The sequence below is a fragment of the Ascaphus truei genome, chromosome 3 (genome assembly GCF_040206685.1).
Source record: "Ascaphus truei isolate aAscTru1 chromosome 3, aAscTru1.hap1, whole genome shotgun sequence".
NCBI classification, from domain to species: Eukaryota; Metazoa; Chordata; class Amphibia; order Anura; family Ascaphidae; genus Ascaphus; species Ascaphus truei.
Window position 1 is genome coordinate 348,247,985 of NC_134485.1, and position 25,096 is coordinate 348,273,080.

The following is a 25,096-nucleotide window of genomic DNA, read 5'->3' on the forward strand; positions in this document are numbered from 1 at the left end:
TAGCAGCTAAATGGGTATAGTGGCAGGATATACACTGCCACAAATATGGTGCAGATGCATACATTGGGTTAGAGGCATGAAGGATAAATGGAGTCTGCAGTTATTACCGCTCACCTCTGCAGACGCTCCCCTGGGACACGACGGGCTCGCTGCAGGCAGCACACAGCCTCTTCTTCCTCAGCACCTTCTCCTGGAACACATGGCGCTCGCTCCCGGCGGCCTGCAGAGGAAAGGAAACATTCTCAGGTTACCCATCAACCACACAGAAGCACAGAGGGGTAAATTCACTCTATTCCAGATCACAGTGAGATCCAGCAGTTGTGCCACCAGTAGACAGACAAATGCAAAAGTGGGGCAGTTCTAAGGCAAATACAATGTGCACCAGAAAAAGAAATTGCATTAAAAGCGATCAGATTCTCTCTTTGATACATCTGGAGCCATTGCTTTGCACCACATTTGATACAGAGGCACACTTATCACTGAAGTCAATGGGAGTTAACGCACAAGTGCACTAACCTGTACAGGCACTTGATAAATGTGTCCCATAAACTAATGGTACTCATCTCCAGTCCTCAAGCCCCACCAACAGGTCAGGTTTACAGGATATCCCTGCTTCAGCACAGGTGGCTCAATTAGTGGCTCAGTCATTATGTGCTCAAGCAGGGATAGAACAAAAGACAAAAAAAGTCTAGTGATACATCCAACTTGACAAATGATATAGTTGAATACGTATCTGTTTATATCTTCTCAAAAGCAAGGGTCATTTACTTAAATTATTTGGCCAAAGTATGTTAAGCCTACAGCCACGTCACAGTATCGTTCATCTGTAGGTACTAACACTGCTGTACCTGCAAAAAGCTCTCATAACCAGCGGCTGTGTGTGTCTGAAGAAGGGATATCCTGAAAACCTGACCTGTTGGTGGCCCATAAGGACTGGAATTGGCCACCCCTGTGTTAAGGCTTTCCCCTCAGACTTGATGTTTGTAAGGTCTTGCCTGGGAGTATCATTACATCTTTCTCTCAGACCTCCTGAGATCACAGCAGTGATATACGCTGAATATTGTCTTGTACTGGGTTTGGATGAAGAGGATATTAAATAATGGATTTTTGAACATGTGTGATCGGTTATCATATATGCCACCCACCCAAAATCTAAGTATAAAACAATGTATGAAACTTGCAATCCTCTAGAACTTCCCTTTTCAAAAAAGCATCTCTTGATCCTATTTCTTTCTGTAATCATAGTGCCCAGTTTGACTTTTTCCTTCAGCTTCCAAACTTCCTGGACGCCCGATATAGTCTCGCACAATTAACTTCCTCCACACCCACTTTCTCCTTAATATACTATTATTTTCTTTTACTGACAGTTTACACAGTGCTGTACATAGAATTTGGGAGGCACAATGAGTCCCTCATCTGTAGTGCTTGCAACCTAAAGCACAGGGAGATAAGGTCACAAAGAGAGCCTGTTCATCTTCCTCAAAGGCAGTGAGATGATCACTGAGCTCCTCCTTCAGTCCTTTCACCCTATGCAGTCAGGTCTTTCAGCCCATATATTAAATACAACTTCTCTAACCAACTTTGCCAATGACCTTCACAATGTGAAATCACAAGGACGCTATTCCCTCTTCCTCCTGGATCTCTATGCAGCATAATACTGTTGGTCACTCCTTTCCACTCTTTACGCTTGGCATAAAAGGCACGTCCTGTTCCTGGGTTTTCTCCCACCGTAACCACAGCTCTATCTGTGTCTCTGTAACTAGGCGCAGTCTTAGGCCTCGTTTATAGTTGCGGCGTCAGTGCGCGAACGACATCGCTCGCGCAAAACCTGCACTGGAAGGCAACAGGGAGGCATGGCGGAAGCGTGGCCGTGACATCACGTGAGCGGTTCGCCCTCATTGACTGAACCGTTCACGTGACGCGGCCGTCGCGCGGCAAAGAACAATTTGAAAAGTCTTTTAAAAATGTGTGCGCTTGGACGCGTTGGTCACGCGCTCAGTGGAAAACATTCATTTGTTTTGGCGGCGCATGGCCGTATAATCCCGGCCTTAGACCATCTTTTTGTGTCGCTCTACTCTCTCTCTCGGGAGACATTATTAACACCTTTGGCTTAAAGAACCGCCTATATGCGGTGATGCACAAATGGATCTCTGTCTTTCTGTATCAGTCCAGTACCATATATCTGTTTTGATCTTGGCAATATCCTCATACATGGCACACAGTTACCTAAAACTCCCACAAAGTCACATATAGCTGTAGAAGGCTTCAATGTCTAGTGCATCATGGTGGGATATTCTGCGCGAACACTACCAAAAAAAATCATATTCTTTGTTATAATGGGATATGTTGTGTCATCAAGCCAGGCATGCTCAAAGTTTTCTTCCTGTGCCCCCCTAACTACTCTTCCCCCCCCCCTGCTTGGGTCCGGCATAAAATGACGCAGTGGGGTCGTACGACATCACGTGACCCCGCGGCGTCATAATCATTGCATTTTGGAGACAGTAGGATAATTGTACAGGGTGGAGAGGGTTTGGTAGGAAGTTCCAGAAGTAGGTTACTGCTTTCAGTTAGGAGTTGCACGGAGGCAGAGCAGGACGGCCGGGGGAGGAATGCGTTGTAGCAGCAGAGACCGGAAGTGAGAAAGACTTCTTCTTCATTTAGCACTTACCTTCGGCAGCGGTGTCTCTTGGCATTCTCTGGCATCCTTCCGACATCTCCCCCTGCAACGTGTGAATATGGCCCCGTGGCACGACGCAGCGTTGCCATGACAACGGGACGCCTTATGGCACCGAGGTGTCACGTTGTCATGGCAACGCGACACCACGTGATGCCACAGTGTCCCGTTGTCATGACAATGGATGTCACGCAGCATTCACGTTGTCATGGCAACGCTGTGCCATTTGACACGGCGTAGCCATATTAACATGAGTTGCAGGGGAAGATACTGGGAGGACGCCGGGAGATGCCGTCGCCGCCACCCGAAGGTTTACAAGGTAAACACGTAGCTGGAGATACGTGGACAAAACCCGTAGTCTCCGGGTTAAACCCAGTGAAGGCAACCCTGTCCACAAGCCTGCTATCCTGGCATCATATTCAAAATATAACCCAAGATATACGTCTTCCTCTCTACTGCTAAAACACTCCGCGATGGGCGACGTCGCCCAAAAACAAAAGCATTGCCGCCGTGGCGTGTGCTTATAGTAAGTGTGACGGCGACAATGCGATGTCATGTCTCGAATTTTGGTAGCTGGCAATATTTTATTTTTCAAGGGCTGTCGCCTCATGTGACAGGTCCTGAACCAATCAAATGTCAGTAAGCTTGCGACGCCGCCGCAAAGCGAAATATAACTTTTGCTAGCAGCAACGGCGACGTCGCCTGTTGCGGCACTATACGCGCGGCCCAAATACATGCCCTCAGCCTTTAGTGCCTTGACTAGTATAACATACTACTAACCGACTTCCTGCTTCTTCCCACCCTACCCACTATTAATTTTAAATGCTACAGCTAAAATTATCTGCTTATTATGTACTGCATTTCCGTTAACCTTTAGCGTGCCAAAAGCTTCTTACCATCGATAGGGCCCAGCAAATGTTAAAATTTATTTCCTGTCCTTCCAACCTCTTCCTCCTTTCTACAGATCTCTAATCTCTTTCTACACCTCTACATGCAAACTTTCCTCAAGCATGTGTAACCCCCCTCTAAAGGGTTACTAGTATGGTTAGTGTGTACCGGACCCCAACCTTTGTTGTCATGGGATCATGACATCACGGAGAGTATATAAGGCAAGGGGAAAGTTTCGAGAAGGTTAGGTTACAGGAGGACAAGAGTAGAGGAACCTCGGGGAGAGTGGCTAAGTAATATTTAGTAAAGTAATAGCACAGACTAGGCCCCCCTGTTTAATATGTTGTAGATAGAGACAGTACCCTTTAAGCCAGGATCCCAGAAGAAGATGAATGGAGTCCATTATAAGCTTTGAAGTATGCAAACTGCATGCCACAGAGGGCCCCAGTAACGAGGACTCCTGGGTGTCGGTGGATCGGCTCTAATCGCAAATCTGCATTAACAGTCCTCTCCGGTGGCAGGGAAGTGGCAGGGAAGTGGCAGTTCCCACATCGACAAAAGGTATTGGGGTCACTTATATAGGACCTGCTAGGAGTCCCAATGGGACTAGCATTACTGGGACAATACCGAGGGATATCCCGAACAGAAAAAGAAAGAGGGGGGCCTGGGTCTCAAAAAAGTTAAGCAACTAAGAGCTATACCTCCCTGTGAGTGTTCAGAGTGGGCTTTCATGGAAGCATCTAAGGTATCGATAACAATAAAAAAAACATTAAAATGTTGTATAAAGTGTGGTGTGCAGTCCCCGTGCCTGGGGACCTGAATAAAAGATTGTTGTATGACAAAAGTTCCTGTCGCCCATTATTCTGTAACCTTGCTACCTCATCGCCCAGCCGCCTGATTCCAGCCCCTGAGTCAAGGTACCCCATGCAGAGTAGCCATATGTAATACAGCGGTGTAATCGCCCTAGAAGCCGGGCAGGGAGGGTTACACATGCAGACTCTTTACTCCACCAAACTACAGCACTGTCCCATCAGAAAGCAGTAACCTACTTCTGGAACTTCCTACCAAACCCTCTACACCCTGTACAATATCCCACTGTTTCCAAAACTCAACTCTTAGGGGAATCTTTTCCATAGTATTTACACAAATGCTCGTCCATCACCTATAACCATCTGCACCAACTTCTTTAAATGACACTTGTAAATTTACTCTGCAGCAAGCACCCTTTCTTTAAGATTATTTGCTCTTAGAGCTTTATTCTATATACGGTAATATTGCTAAGATCCGCCCATTCTACTGTCAATGTACTGCTAAAACTCGAATGCATGCCCTTATTCTCTCCCATCTGTATTATTGTAATAGAAAGTCGGCCCCCTGCACTCATGCAGGGACCTCATGGCGAGCCACCCCCCCCCCCCTTTCTCCTTTGCTTTCTGACTTTGCCTTCCTCTGCTCCACTCCTCCCCGCCGGCGCCTGTGAGGATAGTCCTGGGGGGAGGAGCTGGTGACGTGATAGGGAGACAATATGAAGTAGGTGCGCAGGGCCTCTTCCATGCGGCCCACCAGGGTGAGAAGATCCCCACCCACCCTCCATATGTTTGGATTTCATAATTATGTTACTGTTTTAATGTTCTTTAAAAAGAAAAAGGGGGGAGGGGATGATACTAATACATTATGTATTTCGTTATAGGATTTGTCACACAGCAGTAGGCGGGTGGTGGATCTGCCGGGCTTGGAGAGACCAAGAGGTATAAGGATACCTGACATAAAGGCGCCCTCATGGGGGCTTGTTGGATTAATTCTGCAACGCCTGGTATTGGGTAGCAGTGGGAGCCACGGGGATGTAAAGCGCCGAGTACACTGTGAGTGAGACAAAGATATACATGCGTATAGTAGCCGTTCGGGTAGTTTTTGGGCGATAATCTCCATTTAAGTCTATGAGGCTGTGTGGCCGTAACATGTCAGAACATTCACTTCGGCATATATAGAATCGCCCCCTTATACCATATGCACTTTCATGAAATCCTGTGGTGTCGGATTGTCTTCCACTACAGTACTTGTAGATTATAAACTCCCCGGGTCAGGGACTCCCGCTCTCATTGTTTCCAGTTACAGTACGTCTGCAGCACCAAAACATTCTTGGGCTTGTACTCTGTGCTTAACCAATGTATTCACGTATTATGTTTCATTTTGTACTGTGTTGAATGTTCCACAACATAGGAATAAAGTATAATAATACTAGTGGTTCCACAAGAGAATTCATTCCTCTGCTTTCCCTCAAACCATATGTCAAATTCTCACGTTCTCATGAGGTTTCCGAATGAAGAATTCACATGCTACAGTACATGCATCTTGCAGATTATTATCGCCTACTCCAGGCAGCGGATATGAATAGCTTGCCTTTGTGTACAATGAGTGAGATATACAGAGACGATAGGCACAAGGCCAGCCAGTTTTAGATAATGATTCAAAATACACCAACAATAACATCATTAACACTTTAGCAGCCAAAGTGACGAACAATGCATTGCAGGCCCCACTGGCAGCATAGGGGTTAACATTTTCGGTGCCGGGTGCCAATGATTTTTGAGGATCGCCGCCCCCGTGTGATCGCTTGGGACACCCCCGTGACGTGAATAGAAGTGGTGGGGTTCCACTGCCGTTCCGATCACGTTCATCCTGCGTTATCCCTTACAAAAGGAGCATTAGTTGCATGGCGTACCATGTAGGTCAGGGGTACGCAAACTTTTCAGTCTGCGCCCCCTGTCCGCTCCCCCCCCCTCTTACCTGTTCACCGGCGCCTTCTGACATCATGTGACGTGGCAACACGATGTCTTGTGACCCTGCTGCATCATTTGGCGCCCCTTTGCCATGGCGACACGTCGCCAGAAGCCGGCAGAGACCAGGTAGGTGAGTTACAGAGGCCTTGCGCGCGCTCCACCGGCATTTAATTGAAATGCTTTGGGGAAGACCGCGCCCCCGAGAAAATCTCGTGCCTCCAGTTTGCGCACCCATGCTGTAGTTCATGAGGGCCCTGGCATGCTGGCCCTCACAATGTACAAGTTATATCATAAGGGCAGCGAAAAGGTTAAACCAGCTCTTTACATTCTTACACTCTGTTTTACAAATCATTGTTATATCCAAAAGGGATCCCAATTATAACAAAATGTAACTCCTGTTTACATGGCCAAAGGCTGGGGTGCAACCAGATGTAGAACTCTTGCCACCCCTCAATGGATCAAGAAACTCATGGGTTGGGTCCAACGTCTTGTCGGTCCCTGCTCTGCAAATGTACAATTTACAACTCATGTGGAATTCTCTCCGTGGCTCTGCTTGTTCGTCTAATTTTATTTATAAGAAATAACGATCTCGTGCTCATGTAAAGTTACTTCATCTCACCAATTAAAGGGAAAGTGTATGTGTGGGAAGTGTCCTCAGACCGTGCTAATAAAGAGTGAATACTAAAATGTTTCCAGCATCCCTATACACACACAAAAATGAACTCTTTTATTAAAGGTGTTGATATACCCTCACCCTGAGGATGGTCCCGTTTGGGAACTAAACCGTTTGTACTGCCTTTTCATTATGTAACATATTGTATTGATTACGTTACAATGATTGATTCTTTCGAGTGTGTAGTAATATAATATATATATAGCATACTTTACCAACAGCAAGGATGGCAAAAAAAGGCAACAGCACTCAGAGATGTAAGCACAAAAGTGTATTCAGAAATAAATAACACAACGTTTCGATTCACACAACAGGATCTTCCTCAGGAGAGTCCTTACATACCTACCCCAAGTGCCAGACACACCCACCCACCAACTCATTACACAAAACGAACAAAAATGCAGGTCTGTAACATCATCGAGGCATATAGACAACAGCTGAGTCAGAGACCAGTCAGCACACTGTGTCATGTCCCTGCTGTCTGAAAGAGTAAGCATCACGGTTGCCAGGGAGATGTTACTCACCTGCATTTTCGCGCGTTTTGTGTATAGTTTTCAAATGACATGAAAATTGCAGAGAGCCAGTGGGGGATTTCCCATTTAGCCTGAGCCTAGGGCGGCAAAATTTGGGGTCGGCAGAAATGTCCGCATCAATATACATTTGCCGCGCTCTCGGGCCTGATGGGAATGCACTTACATGAGGTGGCCGCCTCCTTGCTGCCGCCCTCCTCTATTTGAACCCCAGCGTCAAATGATGCCGCAGACGTCACCAACATGACATCACACGGCGTCTAGTTGCACTACCATGGCAACGCAGCGTCGTGTGACGTCACGCTGGTGACGTTCATGGTGTCATTTGATGCTGGGATTGGAATGGAGCAGGAAAGCGGCAGCAAAGTGCTGGCCACCCCATGTATGTGCCATGGGGCGGCGGATTTTGAAATTCGTCGCTGCAGGGAGCCCTTTAGGGATGCACGCAGAACCCCTGTTGAAAACCCCCTGCAGTATGGTGAAAAGCTCGGTAACACACAGATAACAAGTTGGTAACTTCCATTCACTTAGACCCGAGTTTGATCTGGGCTGCACTAAGCCTGCGGTCCCATTCATCACTGTGACACGCGCGCATGGGGGGCATTGCGTGCACAGCGCTAACCGTGATCTGCGGTCTCCAGGAAGAGAGGGAGATTGCGACGGGAAGGGGCGTGTTTTGCGGGGGCGTGGCCATGACCTCACGCGGCTGGTTCGCCCTCATTGGCTGAACCGCCGGCGGGGGCGTGGCAACGCCTCCGTCGCAAGTTCCACATACAATTTTTTTGTATGTGAGAAAACTTGCAGTACAGCGCGGCTGATAAATGCGCGTCGACGCTTGTACTTGACCCGGATAGATTGGGAGGCGGTGCTGCACTGGGATCTATGCTAAATTTAGACAACAGATACTTTATCCTATATCTATACTTACTTATTGATCCAGAGGAAAGCAAACAAAAAACCCCAGAGTCATATCATCCAATGATATCTCATAAGGGGAAAAACAAAATTCCTTCCTGACTCCAAGAATTGGCAATCGGATTAATCCCTGGATCAACATCCTTCCCATGTATATGTATTTGATATATCCCTGTACACCTTTCCTATCTAAAAAGACGTCCAACCTTTTTTTGAACAAATCTATTGTATCTGCCATCACAGTCTCCATGGGTAATGAATTCCACATTTTAACTGCCCTTACTGTAAAGAAACCTTTCCTTTGTTGCTGGTGAAATCTCCTTTCCTCCAACCTAAAGGGATGCCCCCGAGTCCTTTGTACTGCCCGTGGGACGAAAAGTTATTTTGAAAGCTCCTTGTATTGTCCCCGAATATATTTGTATATAGTTATCATATCCCCTCTTAGACGCCTCTTTTCTAATGTAAATAAATCTAATTTAGCTACAGTAGTCTCTCCTCGTAAGTTAGATTGTCAATAGAGATGCTTCATCCAAATAGTACATAGGCAGTGGTTAAGAATATGAAAAATTTGTCACGCAATGGGTTTGAGACTAAATACTTTCAGAACCACTGAAATACATTTTCTGCAGCTTCATTAGTAAATATTACAGCAGCGACAAAGCGAACATTAACCAAAGATAATGTCACTATCCAAAAGCCACTCTGCATTTCAGAAATATAATGCAAATGATTAAAGATTTAATACTAAAATGAGCTCTCGCTGAAAACCGTTCTGCGCATAACCAGTGGAAATTTTGAACCTGAAATATCTTGTAAACCACCCAAGATAAATAGCGGAAATTCCCAGCATAATGGGCCTTTCATCGTCTCTCACAGTACCACCGTTTGGAGCGTTTTCGAGATATCCTTTCCTTAAAAAAAAAAAAAAAAAAAGGTATTGAAATGTTTCCAGTGCTTTCCTCTTTCGAATCTGGTTACTTCAAACCTTGCGAACATACTTGATGAAATTTTGGGGGGGAAAGCGGTCTCAGGGAAGCGATAAAACTGCCAGGCATATTTTATCTTTCCGATGAAACCCAAGCCACAGAAATACTGGTATTAACTCCTTCCCTGACAGCCACAAGGGGTGAACTTTTAATGTCCCGAGTCCTGTTTAACTATAATATGTGGCAATAGTCACTGCTAAATGTACGGTAATAAGCTGTTTTATTGCGTTGGAATCATGATGGACGTGGAAACATCTGCACATTTCTTAGCACCCCTGTGATCACTGCACTCCCTTCTTGGAACTCCTTTTCATAGAAGCAGCGGATATCAGGCACCAGGCCCGTTAAAAACACACAGACACACCACACCGAGTCCTCTCTCTGTAACTCTTTTACACACACACACACACACACACACACACACACACACACACACACACACACACACACACACACACACACACACACACACACACACACACACACACACACACACACACACACACACACACACAGTAAATAGCTCCTGGTGTTACCATCAGGGCTGCCGACAGATTTCCCGGGGCCCAGGCGTACAGTTCAGACAGCCCTCCCCCTCGTGTTGCCGATCTTCTGAGCCCCACCCATTTCACACCTATTTCCCGCCCTCTTCCCGTGTATTTCTCCCCTCTCACTCAATCCCACTCCTCACTCATTCCTTCCCCCACCTAGCCCCCCCCGCACATACAATGCTCCCCCACAATAATTACTCCCTCCCCCATACAAAAAATACGCTCCCCCCAAATACATGCAAAAAATAATCCCTCCTCCCAAATACATACAAAACAAACTTACCTTGGGGATGGTCTCGGGCCCACGGCTCTCCCACGCTGTGCGGGTCTCACTCATGCGGTGCACCCGCCGACTTCAGAAAGTGAGCCTGCGCTGGACAGTGAGGGAGGTCCGCAGCGGGGGAGAGACAGGCCCGGTTGCTGTACAAAGCAGTTGGGCCTGACCTCTGGCTGAGCCCAACTTATTTGTCCGGCTGCTGGTCCTCTCGTTACCGCTGGGCCCAGCTCTCCCCAGCTGCAGACCTCCCTCACTGTCTTCACGCCGAGCTTCTCTCTGACGCCGGCGTGTGCCGGTCCTCTCTCTTAGGCTGTGCGTATAGTGCCGGTGACGCAACATCGCTTCAAAACAATTATATTGATGCCGTCGCGTGCGCTTATAGTGGACGCGACGGAGCAACGGCGCTACCAACATCCTTGTAGTCACTAGAATTTGATTTTGCAGAGACGGTCTCCCCATGTGACTGCCTATAAGCCAATCACATAGCCCCTCTGCCTTCCCCCTTGCTGACGTCACTCCCCTTGTAGCCAGCGACGTCTCCAAACCTGACTACAACTTTCGCAATGGCGCCGGCATCGGTCGCGTCGCCGGCACTATAAGCGCGGACTTATGCCGGTGCATGCTGGAAGCTAGGACCACCTCCAAAATGACCGGCCAGGCCCCCCGAAGCCACCGGGCCCGGGACACTCGGCCCCGCTCTCTTCTCTCCTCCCCCCCCAACCCCCTTGTCGGCGACCTTGGTTACCGATACACTGTACTGAGCTCTGGAGAAACCTCTGTTTTAATCTCCCGGACACTTCATTTTATTTATTTTTTAAACAGTTATATCTCCAGAACAGAGCATCAGATTTAAAAAAAAAAAAAAAAAAAATCAAAACATTGTTGGAATAGGTAAGAAAAGACCTCTTAAAGTAAATGCAAATCAAAGTACAAGTGGCATCCCAAAGTCCTCTTTTCCTTCTCTTATACAAGCCCCTACCTCACAATGCAGTGTTCATAAACCTAGAGCCCACTCTCTTCCACACACAACCACCCAACACACAGGGAGAGAGTCAAAAGAAATGTGTTTTGATGCATTGCCCCAGTTTCTGCTTGCGTTTGTGTCAAACGTAAGCAAGTGTGACACAATTTGTTGGCCTGAAATGTTTACGCAACCTCAGACCTGGCACATTTTTGGACACAAACACAAGATTTAAAAAAAAAAAGATGACGCAGGGGGACACAGAGTTTGACTCGTCTCATTATCTGTGTGTCATGTAACTGACACTCCCCAAATCACAAACTGGCACACGGAGCAAAACCTGCAGCAAAAAAACCTAGATACACTGACGCAGAGACGCAAGATAAAAATGACGCAATTTGCATCAGATTTGCCTGCATGCATCACCTCTACAGTACACACACACACACACAACCCTTTAGCATACGCAGTGAGGTCTATGTATGTAGGCAAATAAAACCGCACCAGATGTATGCGAGAAAAAAAGGCCAATAAAATCAATAGATTTTTTTCCCTTTAAACATCTGGTGCAGCTTTCCCCCCCAGAATTGCAGCCTTCTCGCCTTGATACACAGACCTCAGTGTGATCAAATAAGCACACACTCGTATCCCAAACATACTTCCTGTCCCATCACACACATTTCCCAAGAGACACTGCCACGCAGCACACAATCTGATTTCTGTCGCAGTGTGTCCCCACACACACTGCCTCTCATCACAAGTATACACTGTATATAATAAACAGTGCCCTTCACATACACATACAATGGGTCTTTTGTAGCTCAGACAAACATACACAAAATGCACTCTCATACATACAAACACACAGCGTCCTCCTGTCACACGCTTTGTGCCCATCACGCAACGTATCCTCGTCACACACACTGTGTCCTGCCGTCATGGACACACATGGTGGCCTCCCATCATACACAGTGCCCTCCCGTCACACACGCACAGTGCCCTCCCGTCACACAGCACACATGCAGTGCCCTCCCGTCACACAGCGCCCATGCAGTGCCCTCCCGTCACACAGCGTCCATGCAGTGCCCTCCTGTCACTCAGCGTCCATGCAGTGCCCTCCTGTCACGCGCAGTGCCATCACACAGCGTACATGCAGTGCCCTCCCGTCACACAGCGTACATGCAGTGCCCTCCTGTCACGCGCAGTGCCATCACACAGCGTACATGCAGTGCCCTCCCGTCACACAGCGTACATGCAGTGCCTTCCTGTCACACAGCGCACATGCAGTGCCCTTCTGTCACACAGCGTACATGCAGTGCCCTCCTGTCACACACTGCACATGCAGTGCCTTCCTGTCACACAGCGCACATGCAGTGCCCTCCTGTCACACACTGCACATGCAGTGCCCTCCTGTCACACAGCGCACATGCAGTGCCCTCCTGTCACACAGCGCACATGCAGTGCCCTCCTGTCACACAGCGTACATGCAGTGCCCTCCCGTCACACAGTGCCCATGCAGTGCCCTCCTGTCACACAGCGTACATGCAGTGCCCTCCCGTCACACACTGCCCATGCAGTGCCCTCCTGTCACACAGCGTACATGCAGTGCCCTCCCGTCACACAGTGCCCATGCAGTGCCCTCCTGTCACTCAGCGTCCATGCAGTGCCCTCCCGTCACACAGCGTACATGCAGTGCCCTCCTGTCACACAGCGTACATGCAGTGCCCTCCTGTCACACAGCGTACATGCAGTGCCTTCCTGTCACACAGCGCACATGCAGTGCCCTCCTGTCGCACAGCGCACATGCAGTGCCCTCCCGTCACACAGCGCACATGCAGTGCCTTCCTGTCACACACTGCACATGCAGTGCCCTCCTGTCACACACTGCACATGCAGTGCCCTCCTGTCACACACTGCACATGCAGTGCCCTCCTGTCACACACTGCACATGCAGTGCCCTCCTGTCACACACTGCACATGCAGTGCCCTCCTGTCACACAGCGCACATGCAGTGCCCTCCTGTCACACAGCGCACATGCAGTGCCCTCCTGTCACACAGCGCACATGCAGTGCCCTCCTGTCACACAGCGTACATGCAGTGCCCTCCTGTCACACACTGCACATGCAGTGCCCTCCTGTCACACAGCGCACATGCAACACCCTCCTGTCACACACTGCACATGCAGTGCCCTCCCGTCACACACTGCACATGCAGTGCCCTCCTGTCACACACTGCACATGCAGTGCCCTCCTGTCACACACTGCACATGCAGTGCCCTCCTGTCACACAGCGCACATGCAGTGCCCTTCTGTCACACAGCGCACATGCAGTGCTCTCCTGTCACACACTGCACATGCAGTGCCCTCCCGTCACACACTGCACATGCAGTGCCCTCCTGTCACACAGCGCACATGCAGTGCCCTCCTGTCACACACTGCACATGCAGTGCCCTCCTGTCACACAGCGCACATGCAGTGCCCTTCTGTCACACAGCGCACATGCAGTGCTCTCCTGTCACACAGCGCACATGCAGTGCCCTCCTGTCACACAGCGCACATGCAACACCCTCCTGTCACACAGCGCACATGCAGTGCCCTCCCGTCACACAGCGCACATGCAGTGCCCTCCTGTCACACAGCGCCCATGCAGTGCCTCCCCATACCGTAGCGCAGTTGAAGCTCCTGCTCAGCTCTCTCAGCAGATCCTGCAGGGACCTCCTGGGCTTCATGGTTTATAATGGGGACCCCCTCATGCAGCTCCCAAGGCAGCACTCTGTATAGGAAATGTAGCGTGTGCAGTCAGTGTGGGGGGCTGTGTCGGGAGTGTAGGCTTTGCAGGGCGGAGGGAGGATGTGATGTTGGGGGGGGAAGGAGATGATGGGGGGAACCGGCCTTTCCTGAAAGACAAAGCTCACATTTCCTCCCCACCTAATGTTGAACATTGAGCTTAACCCATGCACCGCCAGGGCCATGCCAGGGGTTAATGCAGCACTGCTCTGCATGTATATACAGGGAGGGGTTAGTGCAGATAGAACAGGGAGGCTGTCTCTGTACAGCAGCGGTGAGAAGTACTGCATCTTACTTTAAAATATTCTAAATGTATTTAGGAAAATCTATTGTAACCCTCCTTGCCCAGCTTTAAAGGAGTTTACATTGAATTGGATATAGATATATAGATATATATATATACACACATACATGGCAGTGCTCAGTGTTTCCTACCTGTTCAGTTTGCCGAGTAAGTGCAGGCTGGGCGTGGATATGCAGATAGAATAATGATGGGCGCCAGGAACTTTTATAGGACAAACAATAGCTTTATTCACAGCCATTCATAATGCTCGCCGTACAGACAGACTCCACTTCAGACATTAACCTGGGTCAAACACTGTGGTTACTCTGTGCTTCTTCCCCTGGTAGCTCTCCTCCCTCCTACACTGGGGAGGTAATTATGCTCGTTTCCCTTAGTATTAGTTACGTTGGCAATCTCCTGTGTAGTGTCTATAATGCCCCATCTCAGGTGGACCCTTGTTGGGGGACACGCACACTATTCTCTGGGATCACTATCCCGTTTCGGTGCACGGCTTGACCCAAGAGCCTGCGATGCTGCTCCCCCAACCCCTCGCCGAAACATCACACAAATAAAAGCACACACACACACACACACACACACAAAAGGTCTGAAGATACAATGGCTGCGGCTTTTATGTAAATACAGCAAAGGGGAAGTGTTAACCCTGTCAGAGTGCTCCACCCACAGGTAAAGCCAATGACACGAAAATCATGGCCCGCTAGTCAGGACCGTCCAAAGTCCCAGCCGGTCAGCTGACCCCATGTCAACGGCTCTATGTGCCCCAGGTACAAAAAGCACAATGAGCCCTGCCCACTCACCGGCCATGCCACCAGGCTCCATAACGGAGCCTCGTCTGGCACTGCACTTACCCCTCGACCAGCTGCCGCCACAGAGGCGACATAACCCCAGCAGACACCTCAAATATATATTCAATATAAGAATAACTCGCACAAAACAGAATTTAACCAAAAGGGGAGGGAGAGTGGGAAAAAACATCAAGGGGTTCGGAACAATCTCCCGCCCCTCAATGCCTACCTATAACCCCCCTCCTCCACCAGTGACCAATACGGGGGAGGAGAAGCGAGGGTGCCTGGGCCTTGCAGTCATGCGGAATTTCACTTAGAGCTCATTGCTTTCTTTCTTAGTCTATACTTGTCGGATCGGGAGTATACTTAGGACCTTCCGGTGGGGGCGATCCAACGATGCTTCTACACTGAGAACTCATGCGGAGCACGTGCTCACTCCTCTTCTGGCCACAGAACAATCTTCACCACTAGTATGGGCTCTAACTATATAGGGCATGTTCCTTAACTGAAAATGGAGAGATATATATCCACAGACGGATATAGAAGATCCCTAATTATGGCGCACTGCAGACCTTAATATTATTTTATAATGCGGTCAGAGGTAGTGAAACAGATAGCATAAATAAAATCAATTTTTATTAACAAATGAGTGTAATTTTAAAATAGACATATAGCCCAGAGGGGAGATATGTCTATACTAATATATGATTTTGAAGTTTATCAGTTATTCACATCCCATTTTGATGTCTACGTTGATTGTAAAGATGCAAGTTAATAGATAGAGTGTTGGTCATGGGGGTATGTTTACTCTCTCTAGTTTGATATGGTTGGAGCAAAGTCTTCTATATAGTATCATGTTCCTTAACTGAAAAGAATAAATGGTGACCGGACATCCTTAGTACACACAAACCTAATTACAAGTCTCACAGTGAGGCTTCAGTCTGATATCTAAGGAACCCTTTTCTAAAACATTAGGTGGAGCTATGTACACCCTTCTATCTCCGTACACTGACATCACTGGCCACAAGGCACACAAAAGAGTGGCTATTGCTTTCTACATAGTCATCCTACATCACATGATGGGGAGGGGAGTAACCTGAGTGAGCCCACACAGTTCCCTTACACTAACTTCCAAAAGGCAGGGTGTGCAGCGCACAGCAAAGATGAAAAGAGCAGGTCTTGCAATAACAGTCCTTTATTGTAGTATCATATAGTTGTGGGACAGCAGGATAAGGATTATTTGTGGGTTTCTATGGACGTGGTCTCCCTATACTCGATTATCCAACATGATCTGGGTATGACAGCTGTCCGCCATTTCATAGAGTGCCCAGGTAGTTCTATACTTACAACCACATTTATTATGGAATCAATACTCTTTCTACTCACTCACAATTATTTTCTTTTTGAGCACAAATTTTATTTGCAACTTCGGGGTACGGCAATGGGGACAAGTTTTGCCCCCTCCTATGCCAATCTTTTTATGGGGTGGTGGGAGAATAATTTTATCTATAGTAGCACCAACACATATAGGCACAATATTGTTTTTTACAAACGTTTCATTGATGACCTTATTTTCATTTGGCACGGGAGCACTGACACTTTATTAGAGTTTATTAACTATTTAAATGACAACACTTTAGATATTCACCTTACTATTAATTATCATTCACATCATATAAGCTACCTGGACATTCTCTTTTACATAGACATTAATCAAAAAATACAATCTGATGTTTATAAGAAACCAAACTCGAGGAACTCATTTCTTAGGGCGGACAGCTGTCACCCCAGATCTGTGATTAAGGGATACCCAAGGGTCAGTACCTCAGGCTGAGGAGGAATTGCTCAACCCTCAGCGATTTCATCACTCAGTCTGGGGAACTGACGGAAAAATTTGTTGAGAGGGGATATGACCGGGAGACCCTCCAAGTCACACTACAGGAAGTCACGGAAATGGAACGTGAAGCTGTATTGCCGTCTGGATCCAGAGTGAGGGATGGCTCTCGCATTAATTTTTCTAAGAACACAAAAAGAGAGACTAAGGAAGATAGGATCTGTCCTTTGTTCATTTCCCAATTCAACAAATCAAGTAATCAAGTAAATAAAATTGTAAATAAGCATTGGGAACTACTAAAAATGGATCCTATACTTCGAGAATACACAGAGAAAGGCCCAAAATTTGTATATAGAAGAGCTAAGACATTGGCCACATTCCTATCACCTAGCGTGATATCCACGCCTGTGGAAGACTTAAATCATTTCATTACTAAAGGATCTTTCCGATGCAATCATTGCAACATATGTAAATTCATGAAGCCTGCTCGACATGTCTTTTCCCACAGTCCACACAAACGCTACACTATACACAGCTTTATCAATTGCAATACCACCTTTGTGGTATACCTTATCACCTGTGGCTGTAGGAAGAGATATGTCGGTAGGACCACAAGGGCATTAAAGACAAGGATGCAGGAACATTGCAGATTGATTCGCAAACAAGACACTGATCACCCAGTGTCCAAGCATTTTTCGGAATGCAGACAGGGAGGCATAAATAACTTCTCATTCATGGGTGTTGAGACAATTATGAAAAAAGAAAGAGGGGGAAACACTGTGAAAACATTAGATTGTAGAGAATCCTACTGGATATTCACATTAAAAACTAGATACCCAGATGGAATAAATGTGGAATGGAATATAAATCACTTCCTTAAATAAATTTAGTACTTTAATCAATTTCTAAAATAGACAAAAAATGTTAACACCACAGATAATGCAGGAATATCTACTGTCTATTGTTTTTCACCAAACATCTTCAACATAGATGTCACTTCATTCCAGGAACATATTAATCTATATTTAGATAAATGGTCATACTTAACAAAATGTACATTAAAAAGACACTACTCTGTTTTCTTTAGCATAATTGTTGTCATCTCATATATTTATGTATCTTGATTTTTTGATAAAAATGTATATTGCTTTGATTAACTTGTGATAAAAGTCATGTATTACTCTAAGCTCTCATCTATTCAACCACGGTATAGAAATATTGTTTAAGAAATCTCTTCATCTATAAATTTATATTCCTAACATATGGCACTTCACATTATATGAATGTACAATGGTATTTGATGTTTAATATAACATAAACTCCATTTCATTAATAGGGGCATGCAATTTGCTGTTCTCTAGATATAGGTATAAGATATGTTTACACCTTTTTTAATTTGTTTTAATATTGCTCTTTCAGCATTTTTAAGTAATAAACTTATTTTGATTTAATAGTTTTCTTTTAAATATACAATTGTGTTGATTTATGTATAGATAAATGTATTTCTTTTTATATATTTTTTTATATATTTTTTCTTATATCTTTTCTTTAAATTCAACAACATTTATTTATTTACTTATATATATTTTTTCCATTAGTTTCATTTTTCTGTGTTTAGTTATTTACTTATATTATGGTTTTATACTTGATTGTATTCATTTGTGCTATATTTGATGTAGCTGCTTGCCTAGTGATTCTGGCATACATTGTAACATGTGCATAAATATGCCCCTCTTTATTATGAGCCCCTTCTGCGGTTCTTGTTATGATCAGGGAATTGCATGGCAGTTTGTCTGCGCATGCGCCGAGCGGGGAGTAGGAGGTGACCCTCTGCGGTAGTCAGAGGTGTGCTCTCAGTGGGGAGGCCGCCCTGAGAGGCGTGCCGCTCATGATTGAGCACGGCTGATATTAGCAGGGAGTCCCAGAGTGCTCTGGCGCGCGGCGCATGCGCGGAGCATACAATTCCTATTGGTTGATGACGCGGATGACGTCACTATTGGCGCGAACACAGGGCAATCAGCTGCATTTAAATTGTTGAATTTCACATTGTACAGCACTTCTTGATAAAGTTCTCTGAACGAAACGCGTTGAAGTTGCTGCTGTCCCACAACTATATGATACTACAATAAAGGACTGTTATTGCAAGACCTGCTCTTTTCATCTTTGCTGTGCGCTGCACACCCTGCCTTTTGGAACCTTTACCTCACTTCAGCAGCACGCTTTGGAAGGGAGATTCTGGGGAGAAATAATATCGTGAGTACACTACCTGGGGCTAACCCAATGAGGAAGGGGGGGTGTCTCTGGACAACCCACCCCAACCTTCAGGGTACCTTATGCCCTCTTAAGGCTTAGTACTGCTACTTTTATTTTATATACCCAGTTTATGCTCCCCACCATTACATACGGTCCTAGCACTTTCAGAGCACCATCCTACAAACAAACCACGTTTATTTCATTATGGTGGCTCGTGCTTAATGGACTGGTAATAAACTAAGGAATTGTTTATCTGAAGGATATAATTGTATACCCCATAAGAGCAGGTCTGTGCACTGTTTATCTATTTTTATGGACATATGATACATTTTTGTTGTGGGAAGCTATAATGGATGACATGGAGGATGTACAAGAAATTACTTTACCTACAGCTTACACTTTTAATTGTGGAGATGACTCATGTAGAAGGAAGAAGGCACTTCGTGTCTTTGATAACGTGGTGGAAACTGATACAAATGATATTTGTGATTTAAAAATTTACTTTCAAAAATTAGAAAGACTTTTGATATATAAAACCCGAATCTGGTGGGATATTGTTGCTACAGAAAATTATCTAAAAACCAAAAGAATTCCTAGAGGCCTAAGGATGAAGAAAGCGCCAACTTTTGGCTTCCCAGATAAAAACTTTGAGGAACAGTGGATAACCATACTGAATACCTGTTCCTTTGGCCTAATGGAATCAATTCTGCAACATAAAATCAAAGAAAAAACAACACTAGACACACAGATCAAAGAACTACAGGATAAACTACGGAAATTTAAGGACATTGAGGGCTTTTCAAAGTATGATCAGATATTAGCTAAAACCGTGGAGGATGCTGAGAGAGAGATAATGATACGCAAGCAAAATAAATATGATCGTGACAGAATAGATTACGAGAAAAACCAGATATACAATTGGCAGAGAACAGGTCCTGTTTTTGACCGCTCTATGCGGGATTCATCCAATAACCAGCCACGCAGATCTACTCCGAGCAAATCTATTTTGAAGACAAGTAATTTTGATTACCAAAGTGCTGATTCGGAACTATCTGATGGTGAAACTGCTTCACACTCTGTTTCATTTTTGGACATGGAGAATAGATCCAATAACGCACAACGCGGGAATATTGTTCAATCCAGAGAGGAGAGACGTCCATCAGATGGTACCATGGCTCGGGGGGAACCAACCTCTGCTAAACAGAATGACACTTACCAAACTGATCAACAGTCAAAAAACTACCAGATGTTCAGGAGAGACGAAAGAGGACAAGGAGGGGGGGGAAGAAAAGACATGGGAGGAAAGAGAGCAAACAAGAGGAAAAAGAATTATTAACTGATGCTAGTAATGTTATTAACATCTCAGGCATGGAGTTGTCGCACGCTGAGATTTCACTACTTAATAAAGGATTGAAGTATGCCCCAACTATGGAGATCGATCTCTTTGGTGTGGTGGTTGATGTCCATAAGTTTGTGCGCAAGCTTACTTTAAAAAAATTCTTTCACAAACCTAATATAGGAGGTGGTTCTCAGAGTGTGACAACTCCAAATGAAGAACATGATTTATCCATCTGTAATCCTGCTAACCCTCTTTCCACTCCCCCTATAGGAACTCTTGACTCCTTTAGAGATTACTGTACACTTAGGGACATGGAAGATCTTTACATCCAGGGGAACACTTTAGATGATACACTAACCCATACTCTAGGAGAGTGGGGGTCTAAACTCAAGGAGAAGTCTGTGTTTTATCCCACTTTTGCCAAAGGCCCATATCTCAGCATGTTTGAGAACCTGGTGGTTCGTGATCTCAGACTACTAGCTCAGGGTTTTTCTTTCTCCCATCCAGGGTATGATAATCTTAGCAAGGAAGAAAGAATTGCTATTAAAACTTTACAGGATAACCCTATGCTAGTTATCAAGAATGCAGACAAAGGGGGTGCTGTGGTGGTTCAGAGTAGGACTGACTACTTCAAGGAAGCCTTCCGCCAACTTGGAGATGTGTCCTCCTACTCTGTGCTACCACGAGACCCCACAAACAGTTTCTTGAAGGAACTCCTTGAGTTGATAGATCTGGGGACAGCCACATATGTATTGACAAAACATGAAACAGATTTCATTATTAATCTCCATCCTGTCATTCCCATATACCACCATCTCCCAAAGATCCATAAGACTTTGGTCGACCCTCCTGGTCGGCCAATAGTCTCTAGTATTGGATCTTTGGGAGATGGTTTGTCTCAATATGTTAATGAATATCTACAGCCCTTTGTAAGGGCACTGCCCTCTTTCATTCTGGATTCAGGGGACCTGCTCACAAAATTACAAAAAACTACATGGGATAAGGATTATTTGTGGGTTTCTATGGACGTGGTCTCCCTATACTCGATTATCCAACAAGATCTGGGTATGACAGCTGTCCGCCATTTCATAGAGTGCCCAGGTAGTTCTATACTTACAACCACATTTATTATGGAATCAATACTCTTTCTACTCACTCACAATTATTTTCTTTTTGAGCACAAATTTTATTTGCAACTTCGGGGTACGGCAATGGGGACAAGTTTTGCCCCCTCCTATGCCAATCTTTTTATGGGGTGGTGGGAGAATAATTTTATCTATAGTAGCACCAACACATATAGGCACAATATTGTTTTTTACAAACGTTTCATTGATGACCTTATTTTCATTTGGCACGGGAGCACTGACACTTTATTAGAGTTTATTAACTATTTAAATGACAACACTTTAGATATTCACCTTACTATTAATTATCATTCACATCATATAAGCTACCTGGACATTCTCTTTTACATAGACATTAATCAAAAAATACAATCTGATGTTTATAAGAAACCAAACTCGAGGAACTCATTTCTTAGGGCGGACAGCTGTCACCCCAGATCTGTGATTAAGGGGATACCCAAGGGTCAGTACCTCAGGCTGAGGAGGAATTGCTCAACCCTCAGCGATTTCATCACTCAGTCTGGGGAACTGACGGAAAAATTTGTTGAGAGGGGATATGACCGGGAGACCCTCCAAGTCACACTACAGGAAGTCACGGAAATGGAACGTGAAGCTGTATTGCCGTCTGGATCCAGAGTGAGGGATGGCTCTCGCATTAATTTTTCTAAGAACACAAAAAGAGAGACTAAGGAAGATAGGATCTGTCCTTTGTTCATTTCCCAATTCAACAAATCAAGTAATCAAGTAAATAAAATTGTAAATAAGCATTGGGAACTACTAAAAATGGATCCTATACTTCGAGAATACACAGAGAAAGGCCCAAAATTTGTATATAGAAGAGCTAAGACATTGGCCACATTCCTATCACCTAGCGTGATATCCACGCCTGTGGAAGACTTAAATCATTTCATTACTAAAGGATCTTTCCGATGCAATCATTGCAACATATGTAAATTCATGAAGCCTGCTCGACATGTCTTTTCCCACAGTCCACACAAACGCTACACTATACACAGCTTTATCAATTGCAATACCACCTTTGTGGTATACCTTATCACCTGTGGCTGTGGGAAGAGATATGTCGGTAGGACCACAAGGGCATTAAAGACAAGGATGCAGGAACATTGCAGATTGATTCGCAAACAAGACACTGATCACCCAGTGTCCAAGCATTTTTCGGAATGCAGACAGGGAGGCATAAATAACTTCTCATTCATGGGTGTTGAGACAATTATGAAAAAAGAAAGAGGGGGAAACACTGTGAAAACATTAGATTGTAGAGAATCCTACTGGATATTCACATTAAAAACTAGATACCCAGATGGAATAAATGTGGAATGGAATATAAATCACTTCCTTAAATAAATTTAGTACTTTAATCAATTTCTAAAATAGACAAAAAATGTTAACACCACAGATAATGCAGGAATATCTACTGTCTATTGTTTTTCACCAAACATCTTCAACATAGATGCCACTTCATTCCAGGAACATATTAATCTATATTTAGATAAATGGTCATACTTAACAAAATGTACATTAAAAAGACACTACTCTGTTTTCTTTAGCATAATTGTTGTCATCTCATATATTTATGTATCTTGATTTTTTGATAAAAATGTATATTGCTTTGATTAACTTGTGATAAAAGTCATGTATTACTCTAAGCTCTCATCTATTCAACCACGGTATAGAAATATTGTTTAAGAAATCTCTTCTTCTATAAATTTATATTCCTAACATATGGCACTTCACATTATATGAATGTACAATGGTATTTGATGTTTAATATAACATAAACTCCATTTCATTAATAGGGGCATGCAATTTGCTGTTCTCTAGATATAGGTATAAGATATGTTTACACCTTTTTTAATTTGTTTTAATATTGCTCTTTCAGCATTTTTAAGTAATAAACTTATTTTGATTTAATAGTTTTCTTTTAAATATACAATTGTGTTGATTTATGTATAGATAAATGTATTTCTTTTTATATATTTTTTTATATATTTTTTCTTATATCTTTTCTTTAAATTCAACAACATTTATTTATTTACTTATATATATTTTTTCCATTAGTTTCATTTTTCTGTGTTTAGTTATTTACTTATATTATGGTTTTATACTTGATTGTATTCATTTGTGCTATATTTGATGTAGCTGCTTGCCTAGTGATTCTGGCATACATTGTAACATGTGCATAAATATGCCCCTCTTTATTATGAGCCGCTTCTGCGGTTCTTGTTATGATCAGGGAATTGCATGGCAGTTTGTCTGCGCATGCGCCGAGCGGGGAGTAGGAGGTGACCCTCTGCGGTAGTCAGAGGTGTGCTCTCAGTGGGGAGGCCGCCCTGAGAGGCGTGCCGCTCATGATTGAGCACGGCTGATATTAGCAGGGAGTCCCAGAGTGCTCTGGCGCGCGGCGCATGCGCGGAGCATACAATTCCTATTGGTTGATGACGCGGATGACGTCACTATTGGCGCGAACACAGGGCAATCAGCTGCATTTAAATTGTTGAATTTCACATTGTACAGCACTTCTTGATAAAGTTCTCTGAACGAAACGCGTTGAAGTTGCTGCTGTCCCACAACTATATGATACTACAATAAAGGACTGTTATTGCAAGACCTGCTCTTTTCATCTTTGCTGTGCGCTGCACACCCTGCCTTTTGGAACCTTTACCTCACTTCAGCAGCACGCTTTGGAAGGGAGATTCTGGGGAGAAATAATATCGTGAGTACACTACCTGGGGCTAACCCAATGAGGAAGGGGGGGTGTCTCTGGACAACCCACCCCAACCTTCAGGGTACCTTATGCCCTCTTAAGGCTTAGTACTGCTACTTTTATTTTATATACCCAGTTTATGCTCCCCACCATTACATACGGTCCTAGCACTTTCAGAGCACCATCCTACAAACAAACCCTTACACTAACTTGTAGTCCCCAGAAAGGGGGGGGAGGCTACACTATTCTAAGCATATTTGTACAATATTTGTACAATATTTATGTTTAGAAAGCAGAAAGGGAAAGAGGATTCCTAAAAAAAATCCATTATTAATACAGAAAGTGAAACTATAAGTTTAAGTCAGTAAAAAAGTAGTAATTCATGGTGTCCCCCTAGTACCATCACATGTCCACCACTGGTCTCACTAACTTGGAGTCAGTCTTCATCATTTTAGCACCCGCTGCCTCATAGACATCTATGGAGTGAGGAGTCAGAGAAAATAAGTAGTTTTCCTTAAAAACTCCATTATTTGGTTCACGATTCCCCAAAATCTCACTGATATTGGTGAAGTTCTGCATTTATATAACGGGAAGTGGATAATGGAGTAATGTTCTGCAGGAATATAATGGCAAGTGGATAATGGAGTGATGTTCTGCAAGATAATAAAAAGGTAGGCGCTGAAGGAGCAATGCCTTGATGGAATTTAACA

General features: G+C 44.8%; 1 protein-coding gene across 3 annotated transcripts in view; it reads right to left on the reverse strand.

The window, feature by feature from the left end:
* The window catches only part of TNS2 (tensin 2), a 132,623-nt gene that overhangs the window by 86,664 nt on the left and 20,863 nt on the right, over positions 1 to 25,096 (reverse strand). For 2 of the 3 annotated variants that reach the window (XM_075591837.1, XM_075591835.1), the window contains exon 2: positions 115 to 220. In XM_075591837.1, coding sequence (XP_075447952.1) covers positions 115 to 220 — 106 coding nt within the window. Of the gene's footprint in view, positions 1 to 114; positions 221 to 13,898; positions 14,009 to 25,096 lie in introns of all 3 variants that reach the window. The other variant, XM_075591836.1, reaches the window with a different exon arrangement.